Genomic DNA, 24472 nt, shown 5'->3' on the forward strand with positions numbered 1-24472 from the left:
TTAATAGTTTTAGCTTCTTAATATTTTTATTTTTTAATTATTAATTATTTCAATATTTAATATAAAAAATTATATTTTTATTGACCAAAACGCGATCGTTTTCAAGGGCACCTAAGCCTTGCCCACCATGAAAAGGCTTAAACATGGTCTTTTTATTTATTTATTATATATATATATATATATATATATATATATATACCAATGTTTTGGGAAAATGATGTGAGAAGAATATATTGTACAGTTGCGTTTCAATTTCGTAAATTAATTAAAGGTCGTGATTTTCTCCTTAAATTTCGATCAATTATCATACATGATTTAAATAATTATATGACTATTCTATTATATTTGTAAGTTCCTACAATCCTACAGTTGCATGTGATTAACAATTTAATATAATATTAATTCTCAATTAAGAAAAAAAAAAAGAAGAATTCAAAAAAATAAAAATAAAAGATAATGGGTTCAACTAATATCTATCTATGCAAATCATTGTCCTGAAAATTAAGTTCAACTAAATGATCTAAATATTTGAAAATCTCTACAAATCAACGGTACTCCTAAATCAAATCAATATCTTGCTTTGATCTTCTTTAGTAATATCATATACGATTTAATTAATTATATGACTAACATATTATATTTGTAAATTCCTACTGTTGTCATTAACAATTTAACATAATATTAATTCTCACTAAGAGAAAAGAAAAAAGAATTCAAAAAATAAAATAAAAGAGAGTGGGTTCAACTAATATTTATCTATGAAATTATTATTTATTTTAGATAATGTAATTTTCAAGATAATGTGTTTAATGCAATTCAAGAATATAATTTTATGTTTAGGTTATTTAAATGTTGAGCAATTATTATACACATTTAAGGATAGTTAAGAAATATTTGGTAACAAATCTTCAATTAAAAATTCAAATTTTAATTAGTTGATGATTAAATGAAATCGTTGGATCTTTGTGCTTTGATGGACATGCAGGACATAAGATTATTGCCTTTTGAGTTTGTGCATATCCCATCACGCATCGGCATCAACGACTCACTTTTTAATCAAAACAAAATTGAACGGTTCAGTGTGATTTAAATACAAATCCTTAAATAGCCAATACCAAAACACACCATTTTTAATTTTTAGCATTAATTACTATTGACTTAGTGTTTAATGAAATTCAAATAATATAACTTTATGTTTAGGTTATTTAAACGTTGAGCAATTATTATGCACATTTAAGGATAGTTAAGGAAAATTTGGTATCAATCCTGAATTAAAAATTCAAATTTTATTTGAAAGAAAGAAATTTTTGTTTATTAACTTCTCATATTTACATTAATTTGTCAAGATTCCTTATAATTCTTATAAAATAATATTTAAAATATAAAAAAAAAATACATTAAATTTGAATTTATTTTGGTTAATTCAATATGCATTAATTTTTTTTTTAAGGAAAATCATTCTTATCTCATTAATAGAGGAATCAAGAGCATTAAAACTCTTACAATCACAAAACATAGCGTTTTGAAAGATCTTAACTGAAGCTAAAAGATCACTAAAAGATTACACATCAAAGTCGTAACTATTCAATATGCATGAATAGTTTTATGTCTAGGTCATTAATTAATGCGATATTTTGATATAAATTAACATAAATTTCAAAATTTTAATGCCTCATATTATCATACTATTATTTTTTTTATCAATAAATGAGTATGGTATATTCCTTTTCAAAAAAAAAAAAAATTAACCCCTTACAATCTGAAGTTTTACCTTTAAGGAAATAAATTTTGTTGGTGGTTGTGTTATATGATTTATATAATCATTATATGAGAGTCTAAGATTGTATGAAACTTGACCTTATGATCTTTTAAAATAAATAATTTAGATGATTAGATTAAAATTTAAGTGTACGATCATTTAAACAAAAAAAAGATGATCATATGAAAATCTTATCTTCCAATCTTTAAAAAGAATAGATCAGATATCGAAATCTGATTGTCTCATTAAAAAAATAAAAAAATAAATAAGTCAATCATATATATCAAAATATGATTGTCTCATCTTTTATATATATATATATATATATATGCACAATAATTTTTTTGACATGTCTGCACAAAAAAGAGAAAAATTACTAATATAATTATATTAAAAATTCATCAAACAATATTATGTGACACTCTTAACTAACTTTCTATTTAGCTTTTAGCCAAAGTAATTAATATATACAAATTTGTAGTCTGTTCTTTTTTTTTCGTCTTTTAATTAAGTTTTCTTAGCGTGCTTTTAATTAGTATTATCAGCAAGATATTTTTTTAATAAAATATATATATCCCAGCGTTGTGAGAAAGCACTACGAGAAGAATTGAACAGCTTCATCATTTCAATATATTTTTTTTCTCCTTCAAATTTTTAATGCCTCTTAATATCATATATATATATATATATCATATGACTTATAAGATTATCTATGATAAGTATATATATGATCATTATGACTCATAGTTATCCAAATTCTTAAGTATGATCATATGAATCTCATAAGACCATTGTTATATTATTTATATAATTACTATATGATACGAATATAATCATTACATTTTAGTATTATTATTAGTTACATATGAATCATTAGATCATGTTGTCCAAGATCTAAGATCATATGATCAATATTAGTCATAATGATCATAATTCCTAAATATGATAATATGATCTAATTAACAATTATCATATATATAATAATATGATTAATTCCTAAGTATGATAATATGATCTAACGATTATCATATAATAATATGATAATTTTGAGTCATAATGATCATAATTCCTAAGTGTGGGATGACATGATCTAAGTATTATCATATGATCTCTAACAATTCGTATAGTTTTTCGATTTTATATAACATGATCTAATGATTATATGATTAAACATTAATATTATTCACTTTTATTATTTAATATTCATATTTAATGATTATTGTGATGTTATTAAATTGCACATATTTATTCAATTACCCTTGAAATATAAGGATTTTATTATTTAATTTTTATATTTAATGATTATTGTGATGTTATTAAATTGCACATATTATTCAATTACCCTTGAAATATAAGGATAATTTTATAGTAACAAAGGTTAAAATAGACATTTACCTAAATTTTTGGCGGTAGCTGCCGAAATGGGTGAAAATTGAATTCACTCGCCCTTCTCAAAATTTCCCCAATTTTCGCAAATCCACCCTCACATCTCCTTCATTCACAGCACCGGTTCTCTCCAGACTCCCCACCTGGATCTCTCGCATGGATCACTCCAGACTCCCCAATTTTTGTAAGCAACTCCCCACATGGATCTCTCTTCTTATCTCTCCCTCACTCGAGAAGGAAAATATTGCTAAAGACTTTGTTATTTTCAAGTAGTTTCCTTTTATTTCCCCGATATCTTCTCGGATATTTCCTTAAATTCATATATAGATTCGCCTCCCTTTAAATACCCACTAAGTTGTATTATATACAGATCCAAACCATTTAATTTATTTATTTATCTTTGACCATAAAAGGTATTTTGCCCTTTTTTAAAAAAAAACTCTTTTAATTTTCCCTCTTATATGTTCGGAAATGACTTAACTACTCTTGCAAATATGAGCAGTCAACTGGAAGAGAAACTGTCCTTGAAATGCTTCATGTAATCATTGTCAACTTTCCAAGTAAAAATGTGGATGAGCAATTAGAGACATTATTTGTGCAGTTGGTGGTTTGCTTAGCCAATGATGAAGATAGTAGGGTTTGTTCCATGACTGGTGCAACTATAAAGAAGCTCTTTGGGTGTGTAAGCTCACGTTCACTTGATTACATTCTTGAGGACACATTATCTTGGTATTCGGAAGAGACACAGCCACTGTTGAGTGCTGCTGCAGAGGTAATAATCTCTTAATTGCAATATTGCACCATGAGGTGGATAATTCTGATTTGGGAGGACCTTTCACTTCTTTAGTTGTAATTCCTGTCAAACATATGCTTCTTGCTTTTTCTTTCTCTCGTCAATATGGTAGAATGTAATTCATTTATAGTAGTAGATAAAATAAGACAGATGAAAATATGTAAGTTGACTAATACAATAAATTAAATGCTAGTGAAGATTTATGAAACAAAAGTGTGTTTCTCTTCTATGAAGGAATCAACTGGAAATTTATTTTTGTATCAGGATACTCAATAAATTACTAAATATCTAGAATTGTAGAAATGGACTTACTCGCCATAGACATGTTGGGGAAATGAAAGTGATAGTGTTCTTGTCCTTTCTGTTTTCTGCTATTGATTTTCAAGCTAGCATGTGGATTTTATTTTTTGTTTATTAGTGTGAGACTGTTTCGTCAGTCCAGAATCATTGCGGTGGGCTGTTGTTAATTGTGTGATTTTCTTTTTAATTACGTTCCGCTTTTGCTTTGTTGGGTTTATGAAAATGGATAAGAAAACAAAAAAAAAAAAACATTTGCATTTGTTGCATTTCAGGATGCATTGCTTCAGAAACTTCTTAATGAGAACTACTTATCAGAGGAAGAAAGGTACTAGAGGATTTTATGGTCTCCATAAATTTTTATAATTTTGTCTCTGTGAAACCTTCATCTTGTAAAGATATGAAATGCAATTTTCTTTTGTATGCCTTTGTTCTCTGTGTAGAGGTCTGGAAGCATATAACAATAATCTAACATGGATCTCTACCTCAAGTAATGAGCCTGCCATTCTCAATTTAAATAATCAAACATCTCGGGGTGTTCAAGGCCATTCCATTTGAATGAGAATAGCTGATTGAGGTTGAAAATATGCTTTGGGGATGCAGGGTTAAATAGGTGAGGTAAAGTTTGGTGGATCATTTCACTTGGACATTGCCAATATCAGTTCACCCCAAAGTTTTTGGGAATGTTCAAGGACAAGAATAGGTGAAACATAGAATCTTTGGTAGGTGGGTGGTAGGAAGAAGGGTATTTTTGTTGAGGTCAAGGAATTGATCAAAGGAGGACTTGGGCTCGCCTATGGAAGATGAAAATGAGTGGACAACCTGGGAACTTGGTTTACTAGATAGAATTAGGATGATCATGTTATGTTGAAGTATCTTGTGGCTTATAGGGACATGGATAGTAAATATATCATCAACCGGAAGCTACTACAAGAGTCATTCCCAGTGAGAAGTAGATGGAGTTCTTCTAAAAGGAGGATGATCTTGTGCACATGCATATACCAACACTATAATTTGCTTACATAACCAAGTAGATATTCCTTAACCATTGAGATATTCTAGCTGTAGGAATATATCTTCCTAGTGATACGATCTGTTGAAGTGTACTTTCTGAGAGTATGAAATTTACATAGTCCAGCATGGCCTAGGTGCTAATAAGTGACAAGGCTTTTTAAGCTCAATGGGTTTGCTACAAAGGTTGAGTTCTTGAAAAGCAATTGATACGGATTTTATAGCTTACTCGGAAGTTATAATGGATTTAATACTAGCTTCAAGTGAGTCGTGTGTAATATTCAGATTGCGAATCAAGTCATGATACCTATTTAAAATTCAATGGAAAATATGTTACTAAATACAAAGACTTCATAATTTGTCTATTGGTCATTACTTATCAAAAAAAAAAAATTTATTTGTCTATTGGTGTCTTTTGGGATAATAAAAGTACAAAGTTTGACAGATTAGTTGGAAGAATGTCTTTGAGGGGCTATATATTGGACATGAATGGTGTGTCCAACTCAGATCTCATATCAATAAAACAAAAATAGCAGCACAAGCAGCATATGGTGTGAAAAAAGTTGGGGAGGCTTGCATGAATAGTGAATCCCATCACCAGCAAAATCATATTTGTTCTGCCATAAGAACATTTCTATATGTTCTGCACTATATATAAGTTTTTAAAAGAAGAGATTTGTTTTTAAAATTTGTATGAATTCATTCCTAAAACTATGTAGGCATATTCTTTGTGTCTATAAATTGCTATTGTAACGTTCCACCTTTATGCATCTAACTGCAGAAATGTTCTTCGTTGGGGAAAGAATATCGGTTCAGCTAAAACACGGACAAAAAGACGTGCTGGTGCAGCAGTTTATAATAGAGCATCTTCACTGGAGACATTAGTCTGTTCCTTGTTCCTTTGTGGTCTTCTTTAAATGATATTGATCTCCATTAAAATGCTCATTATTTAAAAACTTGTTGGTTCAGAAAGGAAGTTGACAATTAACCATGTTTTAAGCATTACGACTTATGTCAAATATATCTAAGCATGTTAGATTTGTATGCTTACTCAGAACAACTTTACAAGTGCATCTGATTACATCACTTATTCTCCGTGTAGTGAGAAAAATTCAAATAGGATCATACTTATAAACAAAAATGGCAAGTATGATCATTGTGAGTATGTTTTGAGTTTTTATTATAAACCAATACTAGATGTATAAAGTTTTGTGAGCTAGGCGTAACATTATCTCATTGCTTTGACTTTAGGCTCCCCAGCGTGGTGTTAAATGAGTGAAATTAAGTACGGCTTGTATAAACTTATTTTACTTTATTTTTGTTATTTTTTATAATCTTATTTTAATTTTGTAATGAAAAGGTCTGGAGTTTTTGAAAAGATAGAGGGGAATCATTTTTCTAACGTTATAGATCTAGCTTGAGTCATTATGGTTGTAAGTCTTGATATGTTAAATTTTTTTTATAATTCTAATAGGCCATGACCTAGATCAATATTATTCTCAATAGGTCCATAAGATTGCATGATGAGTGTGTGGGGACATGATAATTGAAGGGTTTTCTCCCATTACTTTAGATTGCATTGGTTTTGATTTCCTCTGTTATGTTTTTTAATTTTGTTTTCTGTTGCATTATTTCAAGGAAATCTGGGAGGCAATCTGTACATTGCTTTTGCATCCACATATGTGGCTACGCCACATATCAACTCACCTCATAGCCTTGCACTTTGCCAGTGTAATAGAAGCTCGGAAAGAAAATGAAGAAAAATTAGAGGTTTTGTTTGTTTAGATGCAGAATAGCTAATTCTCTTATAATATGGGAGGAGGTTTTGCAAATGGGATGTAGTGAATGGGGTAATAAAACCTGTAAAGCAAACAGATGTGCTTTGTCGTTTGGCTTTGGGGTCTGCTGTCTACAACATCTGCTGCAATAGAAATGAACTCAAGCATGCAAGACATCCCAAAACAGAGGAGCAATTGTTGAAGAAAATTCTGTGGAAAAACTTGACTTTGTATGTAATACGTTTCCACTTCCATGGTTTGTGGTTGGGCCGTAGAATCTTAAATATATTTTTATATTTTACTTTTATCAAGTTGGTTGACTTATTTATTTAACTTCTAATGCAGATTCTGCGTATATTTTAATTGTGTGCAAGTTTCTGTGCATTTGGGGAATGTTTGTTATGAGATGCTTATTAGTAAATAATTGCATTCAAATTTCAACGTGATTGTGTTGTGAATTTGCTGCCGAAACTGTTTTAGGAACATTTACGAGGAAGCCTAGTAGTGTCTGCCGAAACTACTTATAATCGCATTTTGAATGGAGAAAGCTGTTAAGATTTTTTTTTTTCTTTTATTAAATTGATTTGGAACAGCTCAGAATGGATGTTATTGGCACGATCTTTGAGTTTCCTGCCTCGGTGCTTATATTGCACATTGCAGGGAATCACAGACAACGCAGGCAGAGGAGGTTTTTGATCCTTCTCCGACGTTTACAGAAGATGCCGGCAGAGGAGGATGTGCCAGCGTCTTCTGCAAACGTTGGAGAAGGATCAAAAGCCGGAGTTTGCGGAAGACGCCGGTGCATCCTCCTCCGCCGGCGTCTTCTGTAAACGCTGGAGAAGGAAGTTGTGCCGGCGTTTGCAAAAGACGCCGGCACAACTTCCTTCTCCGGCGTGTACAGAAAACGCCGGTAGAGGAGGATGAGCCGGCGTCGACAGATCACGCCGGCACATAATCCTTCTCCGGCGTTTTCTGTAAACGCCGGCCTTTATATTCTCTTCATCGGCGGTCGTCCAAAACGCCGGAAAACAACTTTGCCGACGTTGTTTAAGCCGGCGTTAAGACCAAACACCGGGAATACAATTCCCGGTGTTTTTTTCCTCTTTCACGGCGTTTTTTGGGCGCCAGCAGAACCTGGTTTTTTTGTAGTATATAACGTTGTTGGCCGGCAGAACATAAGTGGCTACGTAATGCTTACGTAAAACTAAAGGGGCTGTTTGGCATTAGACTTTGTTTGTTTAGTAGCTTGAAATTATAGTAAGATTTAATTGATGTGAAAACAAAAAAGTAAAAATATTTGATATAAAAAAGTAAAAGATATTTATTTTATAGTAAATTTATATTTAAATAGTAATAAAAAATAATTAATGTCCTGTAAAAAATAAAAATATTGAAATTTGAATTTGAAATGAAAGCAACCCAACAATGTAAAACTTGGCAAATGGCAACCACTTCCTGTCCACGCATATATGTTTTCCTCTATCCATTTGGTAAGAATCTGAATATCCATAATTCAACGTTAATACCAAAAGAATCAAACATTCACACCGGTTTTTCTCTAGTTAGATTTTAGATTAAAAAAAAAAAAATTGGTATTTTTATCTCTGTTGATACAGTGCCAACACACGTCAAATATTTGATGTCGGTGTGTTTTGGTCATTTTTGACCTTTTTGGATCTTTAAAAGCGCTTTCAATTTCTTTTACCAAACGGGTACTTTTTTCATTAAATGAATTTTTTGAATATTAAACGCACTTTTAAACCCTTGAAATGAACACCCAACCATCTCTTAAGTGTTAGATAAACAAGTCAATAAATAGGCTGATATTATTCTTTATCAAATTGTTACCGTTATGGGCATATGCAAGATGGAGGTTCAAGTGTATCATGTGCATATTTATGCTGCTTGGGAAGAATTGGGCCGAGGCTGGGGCTAAGGCTTCTTTCGGGTAGAAGAGCCCTTAGTTGGGTCCCCTAGGCCTTTTCAACATTCGGGTTTTCTCTGTTCTCTTTCTCCTTGGCTCTCAGTTCTCTCTTGTTTGGTTGGCCATGCTTGCGGTGACACTTAGAAGTCAGAATGGTGGAGACGAGGGGGATAATAAGCTGGCAGAAGTGGGGATAAAAATTTGTTACAGTTAATTTGTACAAATTAATCTAATAAAGTGACATGTATCTCTTACCATGTAAAAAATACATATTTTTTTTAATAACATGTGTTTCTCACATATTTTTTTAATAGATATAAGACACATGCCACTTTATTAGATTAATTTCTATAAAGATAAAGTATTTGGCGGGTTGGGAAGAGATGAGAGAACGAGTTCAGGATTGTATTTTTACAAACTGAGAACTAAAAATTCAAGTTACTTGACTACCTCTCTTCAAGAGAGTTGAGGTATTCAAATCAAATCACTTCGTCCAAGTCAATTTCCAAGAATTATATATTGCTTACTATTGCAATATACAAACAATTTAAGCAATATATGGCTTAATATTAATTATCACCGTGCATAAAACTTTGTTATTGTTTATTAATTTGTTTTTCTTAGACAGATAATTGGTAAAAGTATAAATAAAAATATGTAGGTTGTATTGACGTATGTACACAAAATATATATATAGTACGTGCTTGGGAAATAAAAAAAAATAAGAACTGAAATTTTCTCCAAACACTTGATAGATTAGGTTGAAAGAAAATTTTCTTCAAACCAATTTAAAAGAAATTTGTGTCCAAAAGATATATAGTACGTGTAAGTTACTAACTTTGTTTACACATAAAAACCTCGTCCGTGCATTGAACGAGTCTACAAAGCTACTAACATTTATAAGAAATTCATTCAAGGGTACACACAAAGAGATCAAGCAAATGATGCCTTACGCAATACTCAAACTAGAGAAAATGGCATTTGTTTACTCTAATTTTGAACCATATACATGGTATGGTTATGGGAACAATAAGCCATTCACTGTCATCCCTCCGTCGACGCAGATAGTCTGCCCGGTTATGTAAGAGGCCGCCGGAAGGCATAGGAATGCCACCAAGGATGACACTTCTTTTGGCTCTCCAACGCGTCCCATTGGTGTTGGAGAGATAATAGCCTCCAAGAAGTTTTCATCAGCAAGATACTGCAATATTATTTAAATAAAACAATCAGAAATGATAATTAATTTTTATGGATGTCATTAATCATTATCAATTAATTTAAAGCAAAAGGATGCGAAATGGTTCGTTACGGGTTTAGTAAGGGGGGTCCAGATAAACCATGGTGCAACAGAATTAGTCCTTATATTATCTTTTGCCCACTCGCATGCTAAACTTCTTGTTAGCTGATTCATTGCCCCTGTGTATATATACATGAAAAATTCATACTTATACAACCTTCATATTAGCAATAATAATAACAATAACAATTAATGATAACAATAATAATGCATCTAGAATTACCTTTAGTTGCTGCATATATGGATCCGCAAGTCACTGACACAACACCACAGACTGAAGACACAAATACAATGCTTCCTGCTGATGAAGCTTTTAGAAGAGGATATGAAAGTTGGCTCCAATGGTAAGGAGATTCAAAATTTGTGGTCATGATAAACGAGAAATCTTCAGCTGTGTACTCTATGGTCGGTTTCAATATGTTTGTCCCAACATTGTTAATCTAGAGCCAAATATTTAGAACAATAAGAAATAAGAAAAACTCTTCAAAATGTTACCTTATACATAATGGAAGAGGTGGGGGACTTACAAGGATGTTGAGTTTTCCATTAAAGATGGAGGAGACAGTGGTTATTAGCTTCTCTCGTTTAGCTGGAGAAAATGCATCGCACACTGAACCCATGACTTGGAAGCCCTTCTTTCTCCACTCACTTAAACATTTATTCAGGTCCGCCTCGTTTTGAGAGCATGTATGTACAGTCGCCCCTAAGCCTGCAAGTTCCTCCACAATAGCATGCCTGATGATCACAAATTAAGGTGGATAAGTTTTATTAGGAAGATGAAGCAGCTATGATAGGGTTGCATGAACAAACATTCTGAAAGCTAATGTATATGCTATATGGTTCACTTAGATGATAATAAGGTGACGCCAATTGTTTTTACTATTTGTGTATTTATTGGTATTTTTCATGAATTTTTACATGAAACGTGTACATTGGCAGTCTTATATATATTATATGTGATCCTTAATAATTCTCAAACATTTTCAGTCAAATAATTTAAAAAATAAGTTCTAAAATCACATGTACCAAAAACAACAACACATTTATAGAGCCCAATTATTGTATTAATTTTATTTTATTTTTTAAAAAAGAAGTAAATGAAAATCATGGAAATGAAGCTATGAAGGATTATAAGAGTAATGTTAGAAATTATATTTTTATTTCATAATTATTCTATAATGTTGATGTAATAATTTCATAGTGACACATCAACATTGTCCAATAATTGCGACACAAAACTATGAATTTTAACATTTCTCTCTCTCTCTCTCTCTCTCTCTCTCTATATATATATATATATATATATATATATATCATTAATGAAGACAAAATGAAACCAAGCCAAAGGGGTTCCGTTATTACGGTCTGAGAATATCCGTTGCTAGAATTTGGCATGAAAAGTTATACTTTGATAGAGTATTTCGTTGAAAATCACAGGCCTGTTAAAAAAAAAAAAAAAAACTGTCATTTCTACATTTTTTTTTTATACAAATTTCTCTTCTATATCATTGATTTTGCATTAAAATTAATAATGAATAACACCCATGAGAGCTATGCATGCATAGCTCTACTTTAATGAAAAGTTTGATCATTATAGCCATAAACAAACCATAGAACAAAGACTTTAATTACATGCGAGCAGGCACTCATGAAGCTTAGGAACAAAGCCAGCAATCCTAGCTAATACTATACCAATAGATCAGAAACTTTATCGTTCTTATTGCCCATCATGGATATATTGATGATTTTTTAAAGATGTATGACAGATTACTTTGAAGATAGCAAGACAAGGCAAAGAGAGCGAACCCTATTCCTTTTGTTCCGCCGATGACAAGAGCTGTCATTCCTTGAAGACTCCATCTACTTTCTCTGCTACCCATATCTGCTGCCTCAGCCATCTCTCTCTCTTGAAAACTCCTGCAATATTCGTGGTGTGCCAGTTATATATATGTCAAGAGTTATCATGGGTCTCCTAGATGCCGTAATCAAAGAAAATGTCAAAGACCTAAACTGAAACCATTTATTTTTTAATAATGCTACATTTATTCTCACTTTTCTACACTTAAGGTGGCTTTTAAATCATAATTGGATATGAGATGCATTTTTATTGGATTTTAATCCAATTGTGATTTTAAAAGCCACTTACAGAATTATAGAAATAGGTGTAGAGAAGTGAGAGTAAATGTAACATTATTTCTAGCGGTGACATTGCAAAGTGTTTTTTAAAGATGACGACTTGATATTGAGACCTAAACCGAAACCATTTATTTTTGAATAATGCTACATTTATTCTCACTATTCTACACTTAAGGTGGCTTTTAAATCATAATTGGATATGAGATGCATCTTTATTAGATTTTAATCAAATTGTGATTTTAAAAGCCACTTACAAATATATAGAAATGAGTGTAGAGAAGTGAGAGTAAATGTAGCATTATTTCTAGCGGTGACATTGCAAAGTTTTTTTAAAGATGACGACTTGACATTGAGAGTTTTATAGTTTATAGGATAATTGCAAATGCAATGAAAAATCGGAAGATGCCATTTGGTTTGCATAATAGACTACTGGAATGGAATGACTTAAGAATAGCAAGTCATTTGTTTGGTACGTAAAGGCCTATTCGTAAAAGTAGTTATTCCAGTTAGAATATATGATCCCTTACTTAGAGGAATAGTTTGTTGGAAGTGCAAATAAAAATGCAAAGTCAAAGAAAGCATGCAAAAAGGTTGTTCACGTTTCCTTCTAATTAATTCTAACATTTCGGCGCAACTTACTTTTACTTTAATTAGCTTAGTAAATTATGCATGCCTTAGAAGTCAAAAGAATATTTGTTAGGCGACAACCTTATTAGACTTTATGATTTTTAGTTTTAGCTCTTGAGTGCTAGCCCCCTTTGTGGATTTTGTAACCATAGTATTAAGTGCTATAATTGTTAGAGCAAGTTTTATTAACTTTTATTAAGTAAGTTAGACGCATCTATTTTAGGCTTTAATATGTAGCAACTTAATGAGTTGCTTTTATTGACTTTTGTAAGTTAGTAATGTATGTGTTCACATGTAAGAAATCCTTATATAAGGATATTATGTTCTTTAGATTAAGTAAGCAATTATCAAGCAAGAAGCAAGTGGGAGCTTGATATTTCTCTTCAATATTAAAGTATTATTTTCATCTTGTCTTTTGTTCTTTCTATTTTTGTGAGTGTCATTTGGGTATTGGTTTGTAAACTTATTCCCAGCATAGTTATTCCTTCATGAATGAAATATATTTTCTAAAAACACCCATATTATTTTTTATTTTATTTTAAACTTGAAAAAAATAAATAAATAAATAAAGTGGGTGGCCAACCACCCCCACCCACAGAAGAGGCCGGGGGTGGGCGCACCTTGTTTTCTAGGTTTTTTTTTTTTTTTTTTTTTTTTTTTTTAAATATGAGTTGAAAAAAAAATATATATGGGGTTAATTTTTAGTAATTTTGATTTTATTCTAGTTAGAGCATGTGTGATGCTACCAAACTAAGGAATATGAATAATTATTTCATTCTACTCTCCTTTATTCACAATAATAACTATTTATTTTTCTAACGAAATACACATTTCGCGAACCAAACGAGAGCCCTCTCTTATTTTTAGGAAAAGTACACTTCACTAAACTACCACTACAAATTTTTTTTGTTCTCCTTAGATCTCATAACAATTTATTAATTATTATGAAAAAAATTAATAACTCATGTCCGGAGATATTGTTCCACGTTCCAACAACGCTTTGAATAACTCCTACTACTACAGCGCTTTCGAAATTATTTTTTGCATATATAGTCAACTCATATGATCATATCTAAGCAGATAAGAAAGAAACTTAATAATTGATGATTGCTAGCACTAGGGCTTTGAATTATTTGGATGCTTCATGCTAATCTTAATAAAAAAGTCTGTGCTTTGTCAATTAAGTTGGTCTAATATTCTAACTTTAAATGATGAGAGGATGTTACTCGGTAAGGAAAAATGATTCAAATCTCATTTGATTTTTTAAAATATAAGATTTTCAGATTTTAAAATTTGAATCCTGATTTGTTACATTTAACTGTCTAAAAAAAGGTAAAATTTTGTGTGTTACAGAGCCAAGTTGATGTAGATTGGCAAGCCTCGTCTGCAACCCGTCCGGACAGGCCTAAACCCGAGACCCTCATATGAAGTACTCATCCGGATACCATCCGAACACCTATGTTATTTTCGTGTTTTTATGTTTTATATCTATGGCTGTCCGAATGGGCTTAAGTTTCGTCCGGACGGGCGCCGTAGGGTTTCAATTCGATTTAATTTCTTACTTTTATTAGGTTTAGGGTTTGAGAGCTTATAAATACATACTTTATAGACCCTAACTAGAAGACAGTTGTTGATGATTGAGTTTTGTTCAATAAGATTACTCAGAGTTGAGTTTCTTCATGATTTTCCTTCAAAACCTAGAGAGTATCTAACGTTTTAGAGAAGATTTCTCAAATTTTTGATAGAATCAAGATCTAGAAATACCTATCCGTTCTTTATTGTCATTATTTGATGCAGCCCACTAAGTCACGCTGAATCAGTTGGGATCAGAGCCCAAGTTACTTTCCATGAATGGAAGAAGGGCAACCGTTGTGCAAATATGAACGAAGTGCCCGTGCGCATGGAAGTGGCATGTAAGGAGCAACCGGCGATTCGTTTGCGGCACATGGAGGAGAGGTTTGGTGGTATAGTCGTTCAGAAGAGGGAGCGGGTGCGCACCCAACATAGAGTCTCTACCGATCACTTGGCCGACATGCATGGATGGTCCGAACGCTTGTCGTTGTCAACTAAGACCGCGGTATGCGGGGGCGAAAGACAAATTTATCGTTGAGAGTAAACGTGTTAATCATTTTGCAGGGTGTGGAGTGCGGAAGGAATTTCCTATGGCACAAGCTTATGCTATTACATGGGACGCATGTGTCAAGTTCAACACCCCGGACTTCCATGGTTGCTTGCAACCCAAAAAGTTCTATATTAAAGAAAATATAGAAAAATACGACAAAAAGAAGGTGCCTAGAGGTGCGGTAGAGAGGAGGAGTTAATCGGCAATTCTTTGGCATCAGAGACCAAGTTACTTTCCATGAATGGGAGAGGGGCAACCGTTGTGCAGATATGAACGAAGTGCCCGTGCGCATGGAGGTGGCATGTAAGGAGCAACTGGTGATTCGTTTGTGGCACATGGAGGAGTGGTTTGGTGGTATAGTCGGTCAGAAGAGGGAGCGGGTGCAAACCCAACAAAGAGTCCCTACCAATCACTTGGCCGAGATGCATGGATGGTCCGAACGCTCGTCGTCGTCAACCAAGACCGTGGTACACGGGGGCGAAAGACAAATTTATCGTTGAGAGTGAACCTGTTGATCATTTTGTAGGGCGCGAAGTGTGGAAGAAATTTCCTATGGTACAAGCTTATGCTATTACATGGGACGCATGTGTCAAGTTCAACACCCCAAACTTCTAAGGTTGTTTGCAACCCAAAAAATCCCATATTAAAGAAAATGTAGAAAAATACGACAAAAAGAAGGTTCCTAGAAAGGCGGTAGAGAGGAGGAGTTAATCGGCAATTTGTTGGCATCAACGCCTGGAGGAGATGATGGAGATCCTTAGGGGACAAATAGAGATCCTCACTAACCAAGTGAATAATATGGGTGGTCCTAACGTTTGTCGCCGACAACCAACTCCACATTTTGTGGATAGGGACAACGTGGTTATCCTTAATAGGGCACGATCTCAATGGCAAAAGGCATGGATTGAGACAGAGATTCTGCGACATGCCCACTTGACCGTTATACGCGATTCCCAATTCCATCTACCAAATCCATATGATGTGAAAGAGAAAGGTGAATCTGTTGATGATAAGTTCCAGGAATTCGAGTTCATTATTGAGAAGTCCAATCATGATGACGAAGATCCTTCACAAGGATTCAGGGATTGGGATTCTCCACAAACCTATGATGACTATCTCAGATGAAGATCCTAAGGAAAAGCCCTTGCCATTCGACTGGTTTCCTCCAACGTTTGGCGCCTCTACCTAGAAGAAGATGACCCCTTGGAAGAGGAAGGACCTACAGATGGCATCGTAGATTATAATGAGGTTGATGAAGACCTTTCAGGTGGAGTGCCTAATTTTAATGATGAAAAAGTAGGTTATATTGATATCCTTGTTGTAGATGATATTTTTTCGGATTCTCTTAAGAATTTGTGATGGGTTTTATGCGGTTAAAGAGAATTACATGTTCACAAGGGAGACAACAACTAACCCATTCTTGAGTATTTTCGTGGCATGTGGAAGGGAAAAGATGCGAGGAAAGTGCGGCAAGCTTGATGTATTGCAAGGCGGCGTGTGGAGCCTTCAAAATAATCATTATAGTCTGCTGTTGATTAAGAGCATCATGTTTCTTGTGGGGTGTTGCCTTGTCTTGACCTTGAGAATGGGAGAATGAAACAAATTGACAGGGCACCCAAAGGACTGTGGAAAGATCCGTCCGAATTCGAGGACGAATTCTCTTCAACCTGGGGAGAATGATGTAGATCAGCAAGCCTCGTCTACAAGCTCGTCTGTAGCCCGTCCTGTAACATCCCCAGCCCGTTAAGGTTGAGTTTGCCACTTTTCTTCTTTTACAACAAAAGTTCTTGCAAAGATCTATAAGGTCTATCAGAGTACTTGATTTTAAAGGATACGATAAATGTATAAAACATTATTCAAGAGATTTTATTACAAGCGAAATTAGAAAACATTAAATTTTAGTTGCGGAATATCATATTATTACAATCACTGATATGAAAAGACTTTGAAAATTAATACTTATTCCCATCCACATTCCGGCCTCCTATTCCAGCGTCCTTTCTACCTGAAAACAAGAAATAAAACTGAATGAGCCCAAAAGGGGCGGAGCAAGTAAAATCCACAACCATAAATAGTTTTACTCATTGTTCTCAGTTTTTGAAAATCGTTTTCACAAATAAATATACATCCAGCCATAATAATACATGCATGTACGGTTGCATCTTCCGTAACATATACATACTATTACATTTAGTAATAGATCATCGTCATAAATCATCGTTATAAATCATCATAGTATATCATCATTGTAAATCATATTATCATTTTCTCATATTAGGGCCCATGTACACTATTACCCCTGTGTACGAGGGTTGCGGGTCCTTGTGACCATGGCACTGAACTGTGGCCTCAGCCATGCCCGACCGTCAATTAACTCTTTTCTTGGTGCACTCAACGGTCATGTTGATGGAATACCACCTTCTGGCATAGCCTTCTTCAGTGGTTTCGCCTCCATCCGAGTATCGGTACCGAACTCCTCTCATCTTTACTTATCTTGGGGCCAAAAATATTCTCCTCCATACATGTGCCCTTATTTCATAACATTTAACTCATTTCTTGTACTTTTCTTTGTACTTCTTTTGATGTATCTTAGGGCAACATGTAGGAGGGTTTATCATTATTCTTCTTTCTTATAATCATCATCATTTCTCAACTTTCTTTTCTTATAATGGAAACTTTTCCAAATATAAACTTGTTGTGCTTAGAAATCATTTAAAGAAATAGAAACTTTCTAAATAATTCTTTTAGAAATCTTTCATGCATGCAACATATCTCCATGACAGATAAATAAAATAATCATTTACAGTTTGATACAAGAATGAATAAATAGCATGACATGAAGTACTTTTAGAAGGAGTAGTGAATTTACTTACCTCTAGACTGAAGCTATGAGCAGTCTTTAAACTGCTAATTAATCATCTTGAAAAAAAAATATCTTGTTGTTCCACTCTGTTTATTCACAACTAAATTAATAACAATTCACGAAAATCAATTAACTCCAGTCTACTCCTTTAGGGAAGTTAACCCATTAAAATAGAGAATCAACTCCCAATACTAATTCAAAATTCTCAAGAGTGAAACCACCCAATATCATCATGATTAAATCAAAAATGTTCTCATCTAAGGCCTATTACTCAACTTAAAATCAAATACCCATAGCTAAAGGAAGAAGAATTTTACCTTTGAAGAACCTATCTTTGTTATTCTGCGAATTTCTCTTTTGGTCATCCTTTAAATCTCTATTTCTCCCCCTCAGCATCTCACCCGCTTTGTTTTTCTCATGCTACTCTGTCCATCTCTCACTCTATTGCAACATTCTTTCTCCCCCTGTCTTCTCCTTTTTACATCCGTAAAACTCCCTCTCTCTATCTTCTTGTTTCTTCTTCTCCGTTAAGTAATAAGAAATGAGAGTAGGTGAAGTCAAGAAAATGAAAAGGAAAGTCCAAACCGTGTGGTAGGAGAAGGAAGGAAGAAGAATGTTAGGAGCAATGAGTGGTAATAAGTGGCATTGGGGAAAGTGGGGGAGGAGAAGGGTTAGTGTGCTGGTAGTAAAATAAGAAAGGAAGAAAGAAGGAAGAAAAGAAAGTGGGTAGGGCCTCATGAAAAGAGAGAGAAAGTATAGTACAAAGCATTAGTCAATAATTCAAAGTAGGAGAATAAGTGGGTGTGGGGCTGCTGTGAAGAAAAATGGGGAATGAGAAGAAAAAAAATAAGAATTAGGTGGGTTGGTCGGCAAAGATGTGGGGAAAAATAGTAAAAAAAATAATAATAAAAGAAAAGAGAAAGATAAGGTGATTATGAGCAAGTATTGTAGGTTAACTCGCATTTTAAAAATAATTTGTCTATTGTCCTCATTTAATCAATCACCAACTATTAAAATCATACTCCAAATTCTATAAATCGATCATCAATTATCATTTCTCTTAAATCACCCAATAAAATAATCAGATATAATCTCGAATCAATATCATATAATTTAATAAATTCCTCAAGAATAAATGCCATTACCTAATCATCATCAAATAAATATATCTAAAATAAGACTTTTAAAATCTGGGGCACTACACGTCCGGACGGGCCTAAACTAGAGAGCCTTGTCTGAAGTCCTCATCCAGAGACCATCTGGACGCCTATGTTATTTTCGTGTTTTTACGTTTTATATCCGTGGCCGTCCAAGTGGGCTTAAGTTCCGTCCGGACGGGCACCATAGGGTTTCAATTCGATTTAGTTATATACTTTTATTAGGTTTAGGGTTTGTGGGCCTATAAATACATACTTTATAGACCCTAGAATAGAGGCAGACATACATCCAGCCTTGTGTCCCCACAAAAGTTTTTAAGCCCTTGCTATCAAGGGCTTTCAATGAGAAATAATGAGAAAAGTCCTCCCAAATTTAAGTGTCCGTCCCCCTGAAATGTTTGCTCCCCTTTTGGTGTGTTAATTTGTTCTCTCATCCTCTCTCTCTCAGCACTTGCAGCCTTGCAGGCCTACATAACCAGTAAATTTGCAGGCCTACACTACAAATTTAATAAGTTACTTCATGCAAATCCTGGAGGACAACCTTGGATTCATAAACTTGAATGTAACATTTACATTTACCTAGCTTTGGGGACAACTTTGGTTATTTTGTGGTCATTTGGGTTCATAATATTTGTTTTGGCATCGCAAGTTAAATGAATTTATTATTTATGATTACAAATACACATATAAAGAGTTGATATATATATATATTTATGTGCTTACGTAAGTTCGTCCCCCCACACTACAAATCTTAGGTCCACTCCTGTAATTTCTAACATTATTCTATTGAATAGGATGTATTTTCTCTTGAATAATGCTATATATACTACACTCCCATATATTCCACCTTTATCGCAGTGGCTGATGTGGCACCAGTGAGATAGGGTTGTACTAGTGTAGTATGTAATATTATTTTTTTCTATTAGGAAGAAAAAGAAAAAAAAAAAAAAAGAGTTTTGTGTAGGGGGAAAAATTCGTTGGATTTAGATTTTTCTGAGAAAATTGTATTGTAATTTCTAGAGAGGTAATTGATTATATTATGTTCATTGTTAGTGTAGATTTCAACTTTTGGGTATAAACAATTGATAAGATATTGTAACATATTTTATCATAGTGGATTTCTTCGAAGTAATTGCCTCAGAATTTTTCCCTTCAAGCACTTCAAATGGTTTTCCAAATAAATTTCGATTCTTTTCTTCATGATTGATTTGCTTTATGAATTATGATTGCAATGTGTTCTCTGCTTGAGAATTTTGTTCAGAATAATTTTTTGGGAATGGTTGAAATTGTTTAATTTGTTTGTATTTCCTTTTTTTTTTTTTTTTTTTCTTTTATATGCACAGAAGACACTTGCGGTGTGATGAACAATATATATGATAAATAGGATGATTACAGGAGGAAACAAATTTATTTCAGTCTGTCAACACAAAAGGAATCACATAAATTAAGTTTAGCAGCATAAATATATATATATCTTCAAGCACCAAAGTACAAATATTTTCTACGGTGTGTCAAATCAAAATTTTCATTTTATATAGAAAACCAGCGACCCCATAAGTCAGATAAAATCAAACAGGCTCTGCTGAAGCTTATTATAAATTATGAGATCGATACAAGTGACAAGCATTAATTAGATCTTAAAACAAACAAACATAAAAAAGACGACATAAAAGGAACAATTGGAGTTGGGAAATTTATTGAAAACAGCTTCAACTAAGGAGATTGATTTTATCATATCTGATCATCTGTCATTGTTCTAGGGCATTGAATCCGCTCACAGTCATCCCTCCATCAACATGGATTATCTGTCCAGTAATGTAAGAGGCTGCAGGTAGGCAGAGATACGCTACCAAAGATGATATCTCCTCTGACTCCGCAGGTCGTCCAATAGGTGTCCGTGAATTTATAGTTTCCAAGACTTTGCCTTTGAGTAGCTGTAATAATATATAATAGTATTAGGAATTAAGCGCAAGGATTTAAAAGGAGAAGAAAATTTACACAAACACAACCAAAACAAAAATATATACCATCACCAGAAAAAAAAAATATATATATATATATATATATGCTCATACAGAATTTTTTTTTTCCCCCTCCCTCTATGCAAATAGGGAAAATGTTATAAGGGATTTTCAAAAAACCCAAAAAGAGTATGCTTTTTATCAACAACAAATCCAAAACGAAAAATATAGTGCAGAAAATAAAACAAAAAAGAAAGAAATGGGGAAAACATATTCAATGATGATTATGCCAACAATTAAGACAAATTAATGCACTTACATTCTCTGTTAAAGGAGTTCTTGTCGCCCCAGGTGCGACGCAGTTGGTCCTGATATTGTCTCGTGCCCACTCACACGCCAAGCTTCTAGTAAGTTGGTTTAGTGCTCCTATATATATATATATATATATATATATATATAACATGCAATTCAATTATTCAGGCCATTATGTAAATTTTTACAATATCCATAACCTGTTAATTATGAAAATAAAATTGCATAAATATACATATATTACGTACCTTTACTTGCTCCATAAATCGATAAGCCATCTATTCCCAACATTCCACTAACAGAAGAAATGAGAACAATACTTCCTCCTTTTGATTCTTTCATAAGAGGATAAGTGAGTTGGCTCATATGGTAAGTGGATTCAATATTAGTAGTCATGATGAATGTAAAATCTTGAGCCGTCACCTCTGTGGTTGGTTTAGCAAGGGAGGTCCCCACATTATTTATCTAAAACCAGTCATTGGTCGATTCTTTTTAAATATATGTACGCCTAGCTCTATTAAAACCACTCTTATTGGTTATATTTTTAGTGAATATGCATTATTATAAACAATAATCATAATGATAGTAGATGTATTACATGCATGAGCTAATTTTTAGTCAATATCCTTAAAGACGTTTATATATTTTGCAATTCCAAACAAAAACAAATTTTTGGTAATATATATATTACCATTGGATTATCAAATTCAATGGTAATAATTTTAAGGGTTAACTACCTAAAACTCCCCTAGGATTCCATTACTTTATTTTTTTCCCTTTGAATTTTAATTTGTATCATAGGAAGTATCTGTGGTTTTGATAAAGACCAAATTAGTCATTCCATTAGTTGACCGTTAGTTGATTTAACAGAAATGACACGTGGACCAATTAAATCTTGTCACATGTCATGTAATTTATTTTTTATAGATTTTTAAAATAAAAAATAAAAAAATATATTTTTTCCAAAAAAAAAAAAAAAAGAAAAGAAAAGAAAAATTGGGGGTGGCCAGTTGGCTCCAAGGGGGTGGCCGAGCCACCCCTAGTAGGTCTTGAGGGTGGTTTCAGCCACCCCCTTGGATCCAAGGGGGTGGCCAAGCCACCCCTAAGAGGCCAAGGGGGTGGCCGAAACCACCCCTAGTGGATCTTGGCCATCCCCAATTTTTTTTTTTTTTTTTGAAAAATATATGTATATATATTTTTTAATTTTATATATATATATATATATATATATATATATAAAATAAATTACATGACACGTGGCAAGATTTAATTGGTCCACATGTCATTTCCATTAAGTCAACTAACAGTTAACTCACGGAATGACCAATTTGGTCTTTATCAAAACCACAAGTACCTTCTGTGATACAAATTAAAACCCAGGAGAAAAAAAATAAAGTAGTGAAACCCTATGGGGTTTTAGGTAGTTAACCATAATTTTAAAAGATACATTACACTATTTGAGGGATAAAAGAAAGATAGAACTCTTAGGTATAGCATGACTTTTTTTCTTAATGAATACTACAGAAAACCAAGGACTTACAAGGATATTGAGTTTGCCATCAAATTGATGAGAAATTGTGTTCATAAGTTCTTCTCGTTGGGGACGAGACACAAGGTCACAGACTGAACCAGTGACTCGGAACCCCTTCGCCTCCCACTCGTGCAAGCACTTATTCAAATCACCTTGATTGCGAGAGCATGTGTGCACGGTCGCCCCAAGCCCTGCCAATTCCTCCACAATCGCATACCTATATATACATGCAAACATTCATCCGTTTGTCTCAAAACTCATGAAGCCAAAGCCATAAAAACAGAAAATTTCTTTTTGTGAAGCTCAAAATAAAAGCCAGTAAAAGAGAGAGCTGATAATAATTCGGTTGCCCCTAGGCCTGCCAATTCCTCTACAATAGCATACCTGAAAACAACATATAGTAACCGAATTTTCACAAAACAAAAATAAAAGCACAAGTTATATTTCCTAATTACAAAACAACAATTTCGTAGCTGTAGAATGATGATGACAACAAGCAAGAGAGTTCCAAAATGTTTTCAACACTACACATAAAACAATTACCAAGAGAGTATTTTCCTTTTTGTTTTCTGATGAGAAAATAAATTAGATTTTTTGGGGTAAAGGTCAAGCCAAGCCATGGATTCTTAATTCTTTGCCCCAAATTTTTTTAAAAAGAAAATGAATAAATAAAGGGTTGAATCCCAAAACAGTTTTAGCCATAAAATCCAAATCCCAAAGAGCAAAAGAGTTCAATGAAACAAACCAACTGATGCTCTAACTAAATATGGCTATACATTTACAATAAACTTCTAAACAGAGTTGCAATAAAAATAAAATGTCGCTTTAGATGGGTATTTATTTATTTGTTTATTTAATTATCTTTTAGAAATCTGCAGTAATTAGAATGATTTTTGAAGCAGAAAACAGAAACCAGAAAAAGAGTAGTAAGCAGAGAGAGCAAGAGAGAGAGAAGAGAACCCGATTCCTTTAGTTCCACCAGTAACAAGAGCTGTCATTCCCTGAAGAGACCACCTGCTTTCTTTGCTACCAATTTCAGCCATTTGATCCCTCTTTGACTCTTTTGTTATTTTAACTTGTGCTTCTCCCAATGGATTATATAACGTTGTTGGTTGGCAGAAGATAAGATGCTTATGTAAAACTAAAGTGTCTTTGTCTGTTTCCCCCAGGCAATATAACTTGGCAAATGCTAACACTTCCTGTCCACACATGCATGGTTTCCTCTATCCATTGGATAAGAATCTGAATATCCGTATTTCAACGTTAAGGCCAAAAGAATCAAACATTCACACCGGGCTTTCTCTAGTTAAGATTTTAGCTTAAAAGTAATTTTTTTTTTTTTGTTTTGTTTATACAGTGCTCACACATGTCAAATGTCTGTTGTAGGAGGCTTACAGAAAAGACCAAAGGTCAAAGTAGCTCATCGTGAGATGACGGTGGAAACTAGCAAGAGTGAATTTGATAAGGTGTATGAACATAATGAAAGCAAGAAAGATGAGAGAGTTTGTGTACTTGTAT

General features: G+C 33.3%; 2 protein-coding genes across 3 annotated transcripts; both read right to left on the bottom strand.

The window, feature by feature from the left end:
- Window positions 1-9820: 9820 nt before the first annotated feature.
- Window positions 9821-12143, bottom strand: LOC132185895 (tropinone reductase homolog At2g29330-like). Its single transcript, XM_059599705.2, has 5 exons — window positions 12052-12143; window positions 10773-10980; window positions 10469-10685; window positions 10258-10364; window positions 9821-10149 (listed from the first exon to the last, which is right to left on the bottom strand). Exons 1-5 carry the CDS (start codon window positions 12141-12143, stop codon window positions 9967-9969), a joined length of 807 nt encoding a protein of 268 aa, XP_059455688.1. The 3' UTR covers window positions 9821-9966.
- Window positions 12144-20715: 8572 nt separating this feature from the next.
- Window positions 20716-24063, bottom strand: LOC132185898 (tropinone reductase homolog At5g06060). 2 transcript variants are annotated; one of them, XM_059599707.2, is made up of 5 exons: window positions 23915-24063; window positions 22964-23171; window positions 21672-21888; window positions 21431-21537; window positions 20716-21084 (listed from the first exon to the last, which is right to left on the bottom strand). In XM_059599707.2, exons 1-5 carry the CDS (start codon window positions 23995-23997, stop codon window positions 20899-20901), a joined length of 801 nt encoding a protein of 266 aa, XP_059455690.1. In that variant the 5' UTR covers window positions 23998-24063; the 3' UTR covers window positions 20716-20898. The 2 variants fall into 2 exon arrangements, with proteins under 2 accessions (XP_059455690.1, XP_059455691.2); XM_059599708.2 differs by having other exon boundaries at window positions 22964-23338; window positions 23915-24003.
- Window positions 24064-24472: the final 409 nt, after the last annotated feature.

Source organism: Corylus avellana, chromosome 7 (assembly GCF_965113065.1).
Source record: "Corylus avellana chromosome 7, dhCorAvel1.hap1.2, whole genome shotgun sequence".
In the NCBI taxonomy this organism is placed as follows: Eukaryota; Viridiplantae; Streptophyta; class Magnoliopsida; order Fagales; family Betulaceae; genus Corylus; species Corylus avellana.

Excerpts from the sequence above, each read along its gene's own strand:
- LOC132185895 (XM_059599705.2), bottom strand. The coding sequence starts at position 12,143 with ATGGCTGAGGCAGCAGATATGGGTAGCAGAGAAAGTAGATGGAGTCTT. Across the intron at positions 10,981-12,051 it reads GGCGGAACAAAAGGAATAGG|GCATGCTATTGTGGAGGAAC; the intron begins GTTCGCTCTCTT and ends TGTGATCATCAG. Across the intron at positions 10,686-10,772 it reads ATGGAAAACTCAACATCCTT|ATTAACAATGTTGGGACAAA; the intron begins GTAAGTCCCCCA and ends ATTTGGCTCTAG.
- LOC132185898 (XM_059599707.2), bottom strand. The coding sequence starts at position 23,997 with ATGGCTGAAATTGGTAGCAAAGAAAGCAGGTGGTCTCTTCAGGGAATG. Across the intron at positions 23,172-23,914 it reads GGTGGAACTAAAGGAATCGG|GTATGCGATTGTGGAGGAAT; the intron begins GTTCTCTTCTCT and ends ATGTATATATAG. Across the intron at positions 21,889-22,963 it reads ATGGCAAACTCAATATCCTT|ATAAATAATGTGGGGACCTC; the intron begins GTAAGTCCTTGG and ends GACTGGTTTTAG.